Source organism: Carcharodon carcharias, chromosome 11 (genome assembly GCF_017639515.1).
Source record: "Carcharodon carcharias isolate sCarCar2 chromosome 11, sCarCar2.pri, whole genome shotgun sequence".
NCBI classification, from domain to species: Eukaryota; Metazoa; Chordata; class Chondrichthyes; order Lamniformes; family Lamnidae; genus Carcharodon; species Carcharodon carcharias.
The window spans coordinates 44,794,833-44,808,970 of NC_054477.1; the positions used below are offsets into that span (position 1 = coordinate 44,794,833).

The 14,138-nt window shown below is 43.7% G+C and overlaps 1 protein-coding gene across 2 annotated transcripts in view; it reads right to left on the minus strand.

Moving 5' to 3' along the window:
• The window catches only part of b3glcta (beta 3-glucosyltransferase a), a 234,110-nt gene that overhangs the window by 77,971 nt on the left and 142,001 nt on the right, over positions 1 to 14,138 (minus strand). For both annotated transcript variants that reach the window (XM_041198585.1, XM_041198586.1), the window contains one exon: positions 8,937 to 9,050. In XM_041198585.1, coding sequence (XP_041054519.1) covers positions 8,937 to 9,050 — 114 coding nt within the window. The remainder of the gene's footprint in view (positions 1 to 8,936; positions 9,051 to 14,138) is intronic.

The following is a 14,138-nucleotide window of genomic DNA, read 5'->3' on the forward strand; positions in this document are numbered from 1 at the left end:
GGTGACCGTGGCATCCTATGAGGCTGCGGCGACTGGGGAGATGCCAGCTGTGGAATTGGCCACTCCCCCCCCCCCAGGTGGGGCCATCAAAGGCTCCACGGGCCAGAGGACGGCTGCCAATGTCATCGAGGCCAACAGGACAGCACAGTGAGCAGGCTGTCTCAGATGCCAGTGCCAGCGGGGGGACAGCACCTAAACGTAGCACCTGTAAGCATAAATTTAAGGCATATGAGGCACACCACGGGTTTCTCACTGATGCTTTTATGTTGCCCCATATTAGTTCATTAAGACTTGGTGTCATGTGCAATACCTTTTTTTTGGTTTCTGAAGTTCATTTTGTAATCTCATTAAATTTTGATATGTAAGCATAGATCAGGGTGATTCCTTACTTCTGCAGATGGACAGGTACCCAGGATGTTATGATTGAGTTGTTTGATATTGAGCTTTATTGATGAGGACCTTAATGTTCCTATCCAGACAGATTTAGCACTCAGGTGTCAAGTATGGAGCCTGCAGCCCTGGTGTGTGTTGGAGGTCCATCTGTGTTGGGCTAGCTGAAGGTTCTTTGGATTAAAGCCTCCCAGGCATTCCTGCCTCCCTGGAGTATGCCCGGGTCAGCATCTACCCCCTCACTGTTCTCCCATGCATGCTCATCCTCAGACTCACTGCTGGACTCATCGTGTGCAGCTGGAGCAACCGCGTCTACACATTCTTCGTCCACTGCGTCGCCCCTTTCCAGCGCCAGATTGTGGAGAGTGCAGCATGCAACCACTATCAGGGACACACAATCTGGGGTTTATTGGAGTGCGCTCTCTGAATGGTGCAGTCACTGGAAGCGCATCTTGAGAAGACCGATGGTTCTCTCCCCCACAGCCCTTGTGGTGCCGTGGCTCCTATTGTACTGCTACTCAGGTCCTGTTCTTGGATGGCGGAGACACATCATAAGACATCTTTTGAGGGGATAGCCCTTGTCACCCAGCAGCCATCCATCCAGTTGTGCTGGAGCACTGAAGAGCCACGGCACCAGTGGGTATCTGAGGATGTAAGCGTCATGGGAGCTGCCTGGGTACCTTGCACAGGCTTGCAGAATCAGCATCCTGTGATCACACACTATCTGCACATTCAAGAAGTGGAATCCCTTCCTGTTGACGAAGGCATCAGGCTCACCCACTGGCGCCTTGATGGCCACATGTGTGCAGTCGATTGCATCCTGAACGCAGGGGTAGCCAGCAATTGCTGCAAAGCCTCTAGCTCGCTCTGTATGACTGGCCTTCTCCCAGCGGTAGTGGATGAAAGTCAATGCATGCCTGAATAGAGCCTCTGTCACCTGCTTGACACAAGTGTGGACAGCTGATCGGGAGACTCCGCAAAGATCACCCACCGACCCCTGGAAAGAGCCGGAGGCATAGAATTTGACGGCAGCTGTGACCTTTAGTGCCACTGGCATGGGGTGACCACCCACGTAGTTGGCGCAGATCTCAGGGCCTATCTTCTGACAAATGGAAGTAAGCTGTCTCCCTTAAGCGACAGAGCCTCCTTTGGCACTGCACCTTAGGCATACTGAGGCAGCTGCTTCGCCGCCTGTATACCCTGGCAGCAGGATAGTGGTGTCTTCTGTGGCCCCCTACGCCTTGGACTACCTGTTGGCCCTGCATCCCTTGTGCCTGTGCCTCTCCTCCCAAAGGTGGCTCCCCTGGAGGCTGAATGTGGACTCCTGGCCTCCTCCCCCTCCTGGCCCTCCCTTCCTCCTCAGAGGAGGTGCCTCCAGTGGTTAGTACAACTCCCATTCCCAGGCTAAGGGAAGGCTTCCCGAAACCAGCAAGGCCCCAGAAATGATTTTTTACTGTAGAGTCCTGACTGGAAGGCTGTTACTCCTGTCCAAGCCGCTGGTATGAGTTTTGAAGTATTCCTGCTCACACAGGCAAGTCACAGTAACTTTCACGGTTAAATATCTAACAGATACCATTCGCCACCCCACTCACCCCTCTTATTCCACCGGTGGATGAGGTTTATACAAATGCCTCCTGCCCACCTGCCCGTTGTACCCGTGCAACGTCCTGAAGATCGCACAGGCCCCAAAAAATTGCAGCCTCAAGGGCCTTAAGTACCTGATTAAATTAATAATGGCGGGCGGGCATCCGAGAACATTGTGCGCCCGCCCACCTAAATATCGCGATGGTGGGCAGTGACGTCGGGACGCTCGCCTGACATCATCGCGCATCATTTATGGATTGGTGTGCGGGACCCGCCCCCAGCACGCCAACGAGAAAACTCTGGCCCTAATTTCAATACTTTAGAATCTCATTATAAGCCCTGCTCGCTGGAATCAGGCCCCCATGCTGATCAGTTGGGCATGCCGATGTTCTTCATAACTGTACATAAGCAATGTGCACCTTGGTAGCTGCACTTGGCTCAGGACTTCGAGGTTTGTTTACCTATGTTGCTTCGGGCAGCACTTGCAGTCATCAACACCAGGCTTCACAGGCAGCCCCACATCACTTTTAAGGGGGCTCACGGGAATGGCCTCCAGCGATCAGATCAGGCGGGGGTAGCTTTTCAGCAGCTACAGGACTAGAGCTTGCTTGGGGTAGGGGGACAGGTGGCCTCAGGCAAGGGAAGAGGCTGCAGGGCAAGGGCTGTACTGGGGAAGGGGAGCTCTCCCAGGATGTGTGTAGAGGCAAATGTTGATCTGTGCAAGTGGGCTCAGGGTGGTGAGGGCTGAGGAGGCAGTCTCCAGAGGAGATGAGGCCACGTGAGGGCGTGTGTGAGAGAGTGAGCGCTGATGTTCTTTGAGCTGGCAGTGAATGAGATACCTTTGAATGTGTGATGGCCTTGTGAGTTTACGGTGATAAGATGGATGCCTGACCCTGGTGGAACAGATGAGATCATTCATCCTCTTTTTGCACTGGGTGACAAACCTCTTCTGTGCAGCATTAGCACTGACCACCTTTGCCACCGCCTCTCAAGCTGACTTGTGAGACTGATAGGCCTCCTGCAGCCAAAGCAGGGTGGAGGACATTGCGGCAGGGCTTCCACGGCGTCCAGAAGGCATCCCAGGGATGCGCTTCTGAATTGGGCGGCAGCATTATTCTTGGCTTTTGGGGCCATGTCTTCACTGGAGCAGTACTGGGCTGCAAGCATTGTGAAGTGTGTGGACAGCTGCAGTTTAAACATGGTGCCCTGCGTGAGGGAGTGGCGAGGTAACGGAATGGCGGGCAAATCAGAGGCCGCCCACCAGCGAGATAGCATGTTTCCTGTTTCCACCAGACTGAGAGAGAGAGAGAAAAAAGAAACATTCAGCAGGCAGCTGTGAAATGTGCAGCTTCTGCAGTTAAGGTGGGCTGTAAGCTGTGGGTTGGAAAAGGATCCACTAGATTTGAAGTCTTAAAGATGCAAAGGGATTTGTATGTATGTTAGAGTTAAGTTGGCAAAGCTAAAATCTTGAAGAACGTCGCAAGTCAAGGGACCAGAATCAAAGAACCAAGAGAAGACCCTAGAAGTCCCAGGATCCACAGGAAAGACAGACCGACATGTGTTGAACTTGTGTATCGTGCCATACTCAATTGGTGAAATGTTAAGTCCCAATCTTCATTGTCCAATAACTAATGTTAGTTTGCATTCTAAATTAGAGATTGTTCTTTTTGCCAATAATTCCTCGACAAGAAATTTCTTACTCTGGAGTTTAGTATCGAGTCCTAATCCCTATAATAATATCAATAAGATGGGGAGGGAGTTAAAGAAGCAAGATGGCTTGGTCTACAGGTTTCATCAGGCTGAAGTTGTGCTTGCTTTACAGCGCTTTTGTACATTCTGACTAATGCAAATGAGCTCCGCCGTACATATCACCAAAAGTTGCAAATGGCAATGTCTGCATAAATATTGGCACAAGTCATAAGCAAATTCTGGGCCTTTAAGTTGCACTGTTCAGAACAAAGTGTACCACTTCACTTGTGAATCATCAATGAAAATCCCTATTTAGTTTAATTCAAAAGTTTTCTTTCTGCTTGGTCAATTACTTGAAGCATTACTTAACTATACATCTGTAAATTGGATTTTGATACACTGTGTGCACTATCCAATAATGGCCCAAGTAATGCTAACAGACTTCTTTGTAAAATTTCAAAGTAACATGGGTTTTTTTTAGACATAATTAAGCACTTCCATTTGTGGTGTTGATCAATGAAAATCATGGTTGATTCATTACTAAAATGTGCTGTTACTTCCTTTATACATTTAGCTCACTAGTGACTACTGCAAAATGTAAAACATAAGCAGGGGACAATAATCAATGCTATTTGCTCACACGAACCACCGGTGGGCATAGAAATAATCTTCCGAAGGTTTCATTTTCTTGGCTCCCAAAGAAACAGGGCAGCAGCCATATCAAACTGAAAAGAAACCTTTCTGAAAATCCAACAAGGTTTATAAGCACAATTCTCAATCTAATGCAATTAACTCCTAGGCAAGTTGAACTATTGTGAATTTTAAACCAGGCATAGGAAAGAAGTAACCCCCAACAGGAGCAGATGTTATTTTCAACAACTGATTGATAAATTTCACCTCAACCATCATAACCTCTACCACTACCATTAAATTAAACATTCTCTCCAGTATCTAGCCATATTACAAAGGCTTCAACTCATTTCAAGGAATTTCCCAACAAACCCCTGCGAACACATCACCATCCTCTAGATCACTGAATAACAAGTGAAATAAGGTTAGGTATGGAAGCAGGCCCAGACAACTAAACCTGCAGAAGAATATGAGAGGGCTAGCTCAAGGTAACACATTAAATGTGTTACACATTCTAAATTAGAGATTGTTCTTTTTGCAAATATGGTTATTCCTCGACAAGAAATTTCTTACTCTGGGGTTTAGTATCGAGTCCAAAACCCTATAATAATAAGATGGGGAGGGAGTTAAAGAAGGAAGATGGCTTGTGCTTGCTTGCTTTACAGCGCTTTTGTACATTCTGATTAATGCAAATGAGCTCCGCCGTACATATCACCAAAAGTTGCAAACGGCAACGTCTGCGTAAATATTGGCACAAGTCATAAGCAAATTCTGGGCCTTTAAGTTGCACTGTTCAGAATGAAGTATACCACTTCACTTGTGAAACATCAATGAAAATCCCTATTTAGTTTAATTCAAGTTTTCTTTCTGCTAGGTCAATTACTTAAAACATTACTTAACTATACATCTGTAAATTGGAATGTCAATTAGACATTTTGCAACTTGCCTTACCTGGGAACCTATTAGTAAGGTGGTGGTAGGTTCAGGCCTTAACCAGGACATAATCCAGGCTGATGCAGCAGTACAATACTGAGGGAGTCCTGCATGTTTTGATATTCCATCATTTGGATGAGATATTAAATATCTTGTTAGGACAGACAGCACTATTTGAAAGCCAGTGTTCTAATTTTCATTTCTCCCTCAAACTGCATTACCAAACAAAAGATGTTGCTGTGTTGTGGGATCTTGCTGTGTGCAATTGGCTGCTGTGTTTACCTACATAATAACAGTGACTTCACTTCAGAAGTAATTCAAAAGTGTGCATGAGCCACTTTGAAAAGTTCTGAGGTGGAGATTGGGTGCTATATAAATAGAAATTGCTTTCAAGTTATTTCATTCTTTTGCTCTTGAAATTCAGTTGACTAAGGGAAACCCAAAGGGCAATGGTAAATTATCCTGACCCCCAAAGAAGGTGGTTTTCAGCATGTTCTCAACTGTATCAAAAATGCTGGCCTGCCAATATCCTCGCCTACAAGCACCATGCAATTAAATGGTTTAGATGCTTTAAAAAATGTATCAATGGATTCTTCCCTCTGAATTGACTCGGAGAATGATACAGATAGAGACCATTCAGCCCATCATGCCTGAGTTGGCTCTTTGAAAGAGCTATACCACTTCCCTGGTCTTTCCCTATAGCACTATAACTTTTTTTCCTTCAAGCATATACCCAATTCCCTTTGAAAGCTACTATTGGATCTGCTTCCACCACCCTTTTAAGCATCGCATTCCAGATCACAAAGCTCACTGTGTAGAATAAAATGTCCTAATTTTTCCTCTGGTTCATTTGTCAATCACCTTAATATCTGTCCTCTATAGTTAGCTCATTATTTGTCTATTAATATATGGCAAATAGAATTCAATCAAGAGAAGTGTGAGGTGACCCATTTGGGGAAGTCAAACAGGGCAAAGGATTACACAAAAATGGGAGGAGTAGAGGAAGTGAGAGACCTTGGAGCGAATGTCCACAGATCCCTGAAGGTAGCAGGACGGGTTGATAAGGTGATTAAGAATGAATATGGAATCCTTCCATTTATTAACTGAGGCATAGAATTCAAGAGCAGAGAGGTTATGCTGGAACTATATAAATAAAACATTAGTAAGGCTGCAACTTGAGTACTATGTGCAGCACTTGTCAGCTCATTACAGAAAGGATACAATTGTATTAGAGAGGGTACAGAGGAGATTTACGAGGATGTTGCCAGGACTGGAAAATTACATCTATGCGGAAAGATTGGATAGGCTGGGGTTGTTCTCCTTGGAGCAGAGGAGGCTGAGGGGAGATTTGATTGAGGTGTACAAAATTGTGAGGGGCCTGGATAGAGTGGAAGGGAACAGCCAATTTACTTTAGCAGAGAGGTCATGGACTAGGTTTAAAGTGATTGGTAGAAAGATTAGAGGGAGATGAAGAAATATTTTTTCACCCAGAGGGCAAACACCCTTGACCCATTTAAAAGGTGTCTGGATATGCACCTCAAGTGCCGAAATCTGCAGGGCTACGGATGAAATGCTGGGAAGTGGGATTAGGCTGGGTGGCTCATTTTTCGGCCAGCGGAGACACGATGGGCCAAGTGGCCTCTTTCTGTGCCACAAACTTTCTATGATTCTATGTAAGACCTTGGTGTCTCAGCTTCAGCAAGCACTTTTGCTGGGCCCCAGGTTTTCATGATTGAGTCCTGTACATACACACTTTGTCCTTTCAACAGCTCAGGTAAGGATTTAGCATGTTTGCTGATGTGCTGACCTCTTTCCTGTGCTTTAGTGAGCTGTTGTCTTACTTCCTCCTGGTCACTTGGAGGATGTATTTTGCTTGGCAGAGTAGTCTTATATTTTCTTCCATTCAACAACTCTGCAGGTGATTTCATTTTAGCCTTAAGAGGTGTGGATTGGAATGACAATAAGGCAAGGTTTGTGTCTTCCTTTGTCTCTCAGCATTTCGTAAGGGTTCTTTGGACCGTCTGGATGTGTTTTTCGATAAATCCGTAGGTAATGTGGCAATGAGGTGCTGATGTTGCACCCATGATGTTCAGTGAATTCCTTAACTTTCTTGAATGTGAACATGATCCATCGTCATATACTATTCTTTCAGGAATCCCTTGCTCAGCAAACAGAACTCGTACTGCTGAGATGCCGGCACAGACACGATGTGCCGTAAAAACCTTCTATGATTCCATGAAAACCATGCATGATTTTTGCATACCTCAGTCAAATTTCCTCTTAAACTTCTCTGCTCTAAGGAGAACATCCCCAATTTTTCCACTTTCATCCCAGGGTAGTACCTCTCTAGGAAATCTCTTCACATCCTCTCTAAGACTTTGGACATCCTTCACAAAGTATCGTGCCCAGGATTAAACACAATATTTCAGCTGAAGCCTAACCACTGCTTCTTAACTTGCTTGCTTCTTTATTCTAAGTTTCCATTCATAAAGTAAAGATCCTTTAAGCTTTTAAACAGTCTTCTCAACATGTCCTGCCACATTCAAAACTTTGTGTACATGCACTGCCAGCTCTCTCTGTCCCTGCAGCCCCTTTAAATTAAGCCCCTGCTTAATTTACTATTGCCTCTCCTCATTCTTCTCACCAAAATGTTTCACTTCACACTTTTGTTAAATTTCATCTACCACGGGTCTTCCTATTTCACCAGCCTGTCTACTACCTTTTAGCTACATTTCTGCATTTTGCAGCATCGGCACACTATGAAATTATGCCCTCTGTACTCAACTCCAGCTCACTAATATATAAGAGGGACAGCGGTCCTAATACTGATCCCTGGGGAACACCACTGTAGATTTACTGCCCTCTACTATACAAAACACTCTTTACCACTGCTCTCTTCTTCCAGTCCCCTAACCACACTGCCACTGTCCTTTTAATCCTACTTTAATTTTTCTTACAATAAATAATATTTTAAAACTTTGAACTGGAGGTGTAAATACCTTAATATAGTTCTATTTGTATATTCGTAATGAGTCAGCTAATTTAAACTAATTTTTGATAAATTACTCAAACAGTTTTCCAAGCCGTTGTTTAGATCTAGGAAGGAGTTGACGAGAGGACTTCATCTCTACCTAAATAATCTATACCGAAGATCTATACAGTACCATCTGGCAAAATAGTTTTCAATGTGAAAATTTCAATGGAAGATAGTTACATAACCTCTAGGGTATTCTCAGAATAGGAAAATAAGGATTTGGTGCCACAGTGCAATATATACTCAGCAGGCATGCGTGGTAGAGCTTGGCTTAACACATTAGGTTCTTGATCTTGCAGCAGCATATGTAATTTAGTCTCTGGCAGGATAACATTTGTTTTCACATGCTTGTCACTGAATACGCTCTTATAATTTCTACGTAGGTTTAATGCATCAAAAAAGGGCTTCTGTTCAAAACTCATTGAATCATTTATGACTTAGTGCAAATCTATCTAGCAATTATAGGTAATGAAGTAGTCCAACAACTAAAAATACGTCTCCGCCACCCTGCAAAAAGGGTGCCATCATATAGGGATATTTCAAAGCTTTCTGCTCACTAACAAATTGAAAAGGACCAAAAGATGCAAATCTTTGATGTATACTTAAAAATACTGATTATGGAATTTCAAAAGCTATGTTGAGTATTAACAACACAATTATCTGTTCAGTAACTCACCTCTTTCAGTGTTCGGTATTCCTAAGTACTGGGTTGGAATGGAGCTATCTGCATGATCACTATAGTACTCAATTAGAGCTGCTTGCTTTTCCCAAGTTTTCTTCACAATGGGTACTGCAAAGTAATGGAATAGAGTGTTTAGAAATGCTGTAAGGAGAAATTGAATATATACATGAAAGCAAAATGATCAACACCATCATTTGGTTATATTTCCAGAAAGCTACTAAATTCAGTTAACTTTGCAGCCCAGCTCCTGAACTAAACCCAGTATCCATGTTGTGACAATGACAAAAAAAAAGAGAAACAGTCTATCCTACAATTCAGTTGCTTCTATAAACCCTTTAAAGCTATTGAGAACTTTATTTGTGACCACCTGAAACACATTTAAGATATCAGACAGGTCAGCTACCAAATGTGCATCAAAAAGATAATTCTGTATCATTTCCTTTCACACAAATGAAAAAAGTTGTCTCTAGATTTTTGGAACAGTCTGGGTGTCGACTGAAATTGAATGCAGAAAGGCGGCATTATAATTGCCCTTCACATTCAATGGCATTATCATCACTGAATCCCCCACTATCAACATCCTGGGGGTTACCATTGACCAGAAACTGAACTGGACTAGCCATATAAATACTGTGGCTACATGAGCAGGTCAGAGGCTAGGAATCCTGCGCGAGTAATTCACCTCCTGACTCCCCAAAGCCTCTCCACCATCTACAAGGCCCAAGTCAGGAATGTGATGGAATAATCTTCACTTGCCTGGATGAGTGCAGCTCCAAACAACATTCAAGAAGCTTGACACCATCCAGGACAAAGCAGCCTGCTTGATTGGCACCCTGTCCACAAACATTCGCTCCCTCCACCACCGATGCACAGTAGCAGCAGTGTGTACCATCCACAAGATGCACTGCAGGAACTCACCAAGGCTCCTTAGACAGCACCTTCCAAACTCACGACCACTACCAGCCAGAAGGACAAGGGCAGCAAACACATGGGAAGATCACCATCTGGAAATTCACCTCCAAGCCACTCACCATTCTGACTTGGAAATACATCGCCGTTCCTTCACTGTCGCTGGCTCAAAATCCTGGAACTCCCTTCCTAACAGCACTGTTGCTGTATCTACACCGCATGGACTGCAGCAGTTCAAGAAGGAAGCTCACCACCACCTTCTCAAGGGCAATTAGAAATGGGCAATAAATGCTGGCCAAGATAGTGACACCCACGTCCCATGAATGAATGAAAATATTTGTAACTGAAGGACACATTTAAAAAACAAGTTTTTTCATCTGCTTAGAATTCCTGTTGAACAGACAACTATAGCAGTTTTCACAAAACTCTAACCAGAACCTGTTAAACTGGTAAGCCATGATCTTAACTTTTTCAAGCAATGGGCCAGATCCAACGGTCATGTCAATAGTTTGCTGCGGAGTCAGACAGAATAATAATTAATTACCACACTTAACTCCAAATCTGTTTTGCATCTTTGCAGCCTTCAGTTAACACCATTCCGTCTCCTTCATTTCTTCCTCTCTTTTCTGTTTCTTCAATCACTTTTTTCCCTTCTCTCTTCTCTTCCTTCTTTGCTGCTCTCTTTAATCATGCTGCTTTGTCATAGTAAGTGGGCCTGAGAGAGAACAGTGTTGGAAACACAGGGCCAAATTTTCCCCACTGAGGCAGAAATCAGTATACGGATTCAATTCCGGGTAGAACTGTCTGGCGCCCCCTCTGCTTCAAGGTATTGTTGCAGTACCTGAGGTGACCCAGCACAATTGCCTCTCTCTTCCCTTCACCTCCCCTCCTGCCCTGGATATAGGACCAGCACTTTGAACAGTGATGTCCAGGTGACTTTAATAGTTTGGGCTAACTTTGAATAAAGTTTCCTCCTTCAGTACGCCCTTCAACAACATTCATGACCCCTTGCCAAGTACGAGCTTCCAAAGTACTTCACTGCAGCATTGGGAACAATTAATTAGAGTATGAACACTTTTTCCACTACAGATACTAGCTTCTCCGACTTTTCTCCATGAACTCATATGTGAAATAAGCCCTGCCCTCATTCCCATGCAGACGAAATATGCAGAGCCAAAAATGTCAGTGGGACTTCCACATCCTGGTCCTGCCACCATTCGTTTCAGTCTGCCTCTAGATGGAGGCATGAAAAATCAGGCCCCTCAGTCTAACCACTTGTTAATTCATCTACAACATTGTGATACACAACAATTTGATATAGCTCAGCTGCTAGCTTTCTTGCCTGTGTCATAAAGTTGTGGGTTCAAGTCCTACTCCAGGATTTGAGCACAAAATTTAGGGTCAACATTCCAATACGGTACTGAGGGAGTGCTGCACTGTAAAACATGCATTCTTACAGATGAGAGATTAAACTGAGGCCATGTCTGCCCTATCAGGTGGATGTAAACGATTGCATGGAAATATTTCAAAGCAAAGCAGGAGAATTATCCCCGGTATCTTGGCTAGTATTTACCCCTCAATCAACATCATAAAATCAGATTATCTGGTCATTATTATATTACCGATTGTGGAAGCTTGCTGTGTGAAAATTGATTGCCATGTATCCTACATTACAACAGTGACTACAATTCAAAAGTGCTTCATTGGTTGTAAAGTGTTTTGGGATATCCTGCAGATATGTGCTATACAAATGCAGATCTTTCTTTCTTTCAACTAGCGATCAAAGTCCAAATCTAATCCCAATCACACAAAATCATCAGCAATATTTAAAAATGAGAGGTCCCAGGAAGCTCAGTTTAGTTCCCCTCCAAGTCACTCACCATCCTGACTTGGAAATACATCGCTGTTCCTTCACTGTTGCTGGGTCAAAATCCTGGAACTCCATCCCTAACAGCACTGTAGGTGTACCTACACCACATGGACTGCAGCAGTTCAAGAAGACAGCTCACCACCACCTTCTCAAGGGCAATTGGGGATGGGCAATATATGCTGTCCTAGCCAGCGATGCCCGCATCCCATGAATGAATTTTTAAAAATCAAGAATTTAAAGGGAAACTATAAAGTGAAAAAAATCATGCACTAGATTAAATGAATTCGAAGTCTTGAAATGTAATAAAAAGACCAGCAAAGATCTTCTGTAACATGTTTCAAAGAATATCAAAAAGATATTACTTTTCAAAATTTAAAATCTTATCGAAGAATCTGCAAAATCTAGCATCATTAAGACTTTGAATTTCTTGTTAAAATAGTTATATATTGATAATTACTAAGAAATGCAACCATATGGTATATGTATGAAACTTATCCATGGACAGATCTGAAGCACCTTATAAATCTTTTAACACATTCATTCACATTTTGTATTATATATTTTTCTATTACTTAGCGGCTGCTTGAAAGTGTTGTTAGGAGATAGAGACATTTTAAGTAAATTATATTGGTATTTGTGTGTGTTAGGAATGAGTTTTAGCTTTAAAGTTTAAGTTTGATTTGTACTTCTGTACTGTGTGTTGAGGAAAGGTCAAATTTAGTTTTAGTTTCACTTTAAAAGGTACTTGCATTTCTAATGAGAATTTTAGGACTGTTAACTGAGTTCAGCAAATAAGAGTGGAAAAAAGTGCTGTTGCCTAGCAACAGGGGTCCAGAGAGGCAGCTCCCTCCCATAGACACACACACACACACAAGAGAAACAGTAGTTTGATTTTGGAAGCTGTTTGAGTTCAGTTGGTTTTAAAAGTAGCTGCCAGGAGAGACTGAAGCAAAGGGGAAGGTTAGCCAATCCCAGACTAAAGGGGACTGGAACAGGAGAAAGTCCCAAACAGACCTTCTAGTCAAAGGAAAGACAGGCACCTAGAAAAGATCCTGTTAATGAAGTTAAGAGTGAGGGGCAGAGAGAAAGGCTCCAAGATTCAGATTTAAAGAGTCAAAAGCTGCAGAAAGCAGGTTTAAAGTGAGAACAGCTTGCAAGAGGCAAGAAGGTCCAATGAGACAGCTGTAGGTCTGTAACTCTTTACTATGGGCACGTGAAGCAGTGTGTACTGTTGATGGCTGAGTCAGTGAGGGAGAGTGCATGGAAGACAGCTTGAATGCATGTGGAGATCCAGGGGAGAGGATCATCGGAAGGAGAGTTCAAAACCCTGGAGGTGAACCCTTGCGGAAGGCATCTGAGAGAAAGCGTCGATTTGGGAGAAAATTCCAAGGGGAGGTCTTGGAGAGTGGAGATGGGAAACTCTCGTGTGAAAGACGGAGTGCAGTGAGACTGGTTAAGTCATGGTGTGACAAGCCTTTGGGGGGAGCTGAGGAGAGATGCATAGCATCTGGTTGAGGTGGCATCTGTTACTTGGGGGAGAATTTTCAGCTCGGCAAGTGGGGGTGACATCGGGTGTGTGTCCCGACGTCACCACACGTCATTTAGGTTTTCAGTGCGGTGGGCATGCAGCCGAGTCAGCTGCACACCCGCTGAGCTGTCAAGGGCCTGTTAAGGCCATTAATTAACTCTTCTGAGAAAGCTGTCCGTCCAAGTTTAAGATTGGTGGGCAGGTGAAGAGCACAGGCGGCCTTTGCATTTTTCATGGAATCTCATCCACAGGTGGGATGAGGTTTCATGAAGGGTTTATAAACTAAATAAATGTTTCCATTAAAGTTCATTGACATGTCCCAGCTGATGTGACACTGTCACATGAGGAGACATATCTTAAAATTTTTTCTTCATTAAAATTTTTAAAACTAAAAACTTATCTCCCTGAGGCACCTCTGTGCCTGAGGGAGATTTTTGCACACTTTCACGCTCATGCGCAACAAAATCACACTCCCAACTCAGGGAACCCACACCCCGTGCCCGCTTCCAGGTGAGCGTCACACTAGGCGGGCCTTAATTGGCCCACCCACGTAAAATTGCAGCGTGGACCCGATCGGGGGTGCCGATTGGGTATGCGCCTGTCTGCGCCGGCACAGCCCCCTCGATGGGGTAAAATTCAGGTGTTGGTTTCAGAGTATTGTGTGTCTGCCCATAGGTTGCCAATTTGATTACATGGACTGTGTACTTACTGTGAACATTAGCGTATAAGATGGCTTTTGTAACTTGTGTTATCCTTACAAATCTGTATTATCTGTAAAAGTATAGTTGTGGATGAAGGAATATTGTAAATAATTAATCTTTTCTTGTGTAATAAATGTTTTATGTTTTTGTTAAAAGTTCATTAGCTGACTTTGGTGACTATGTTCAGT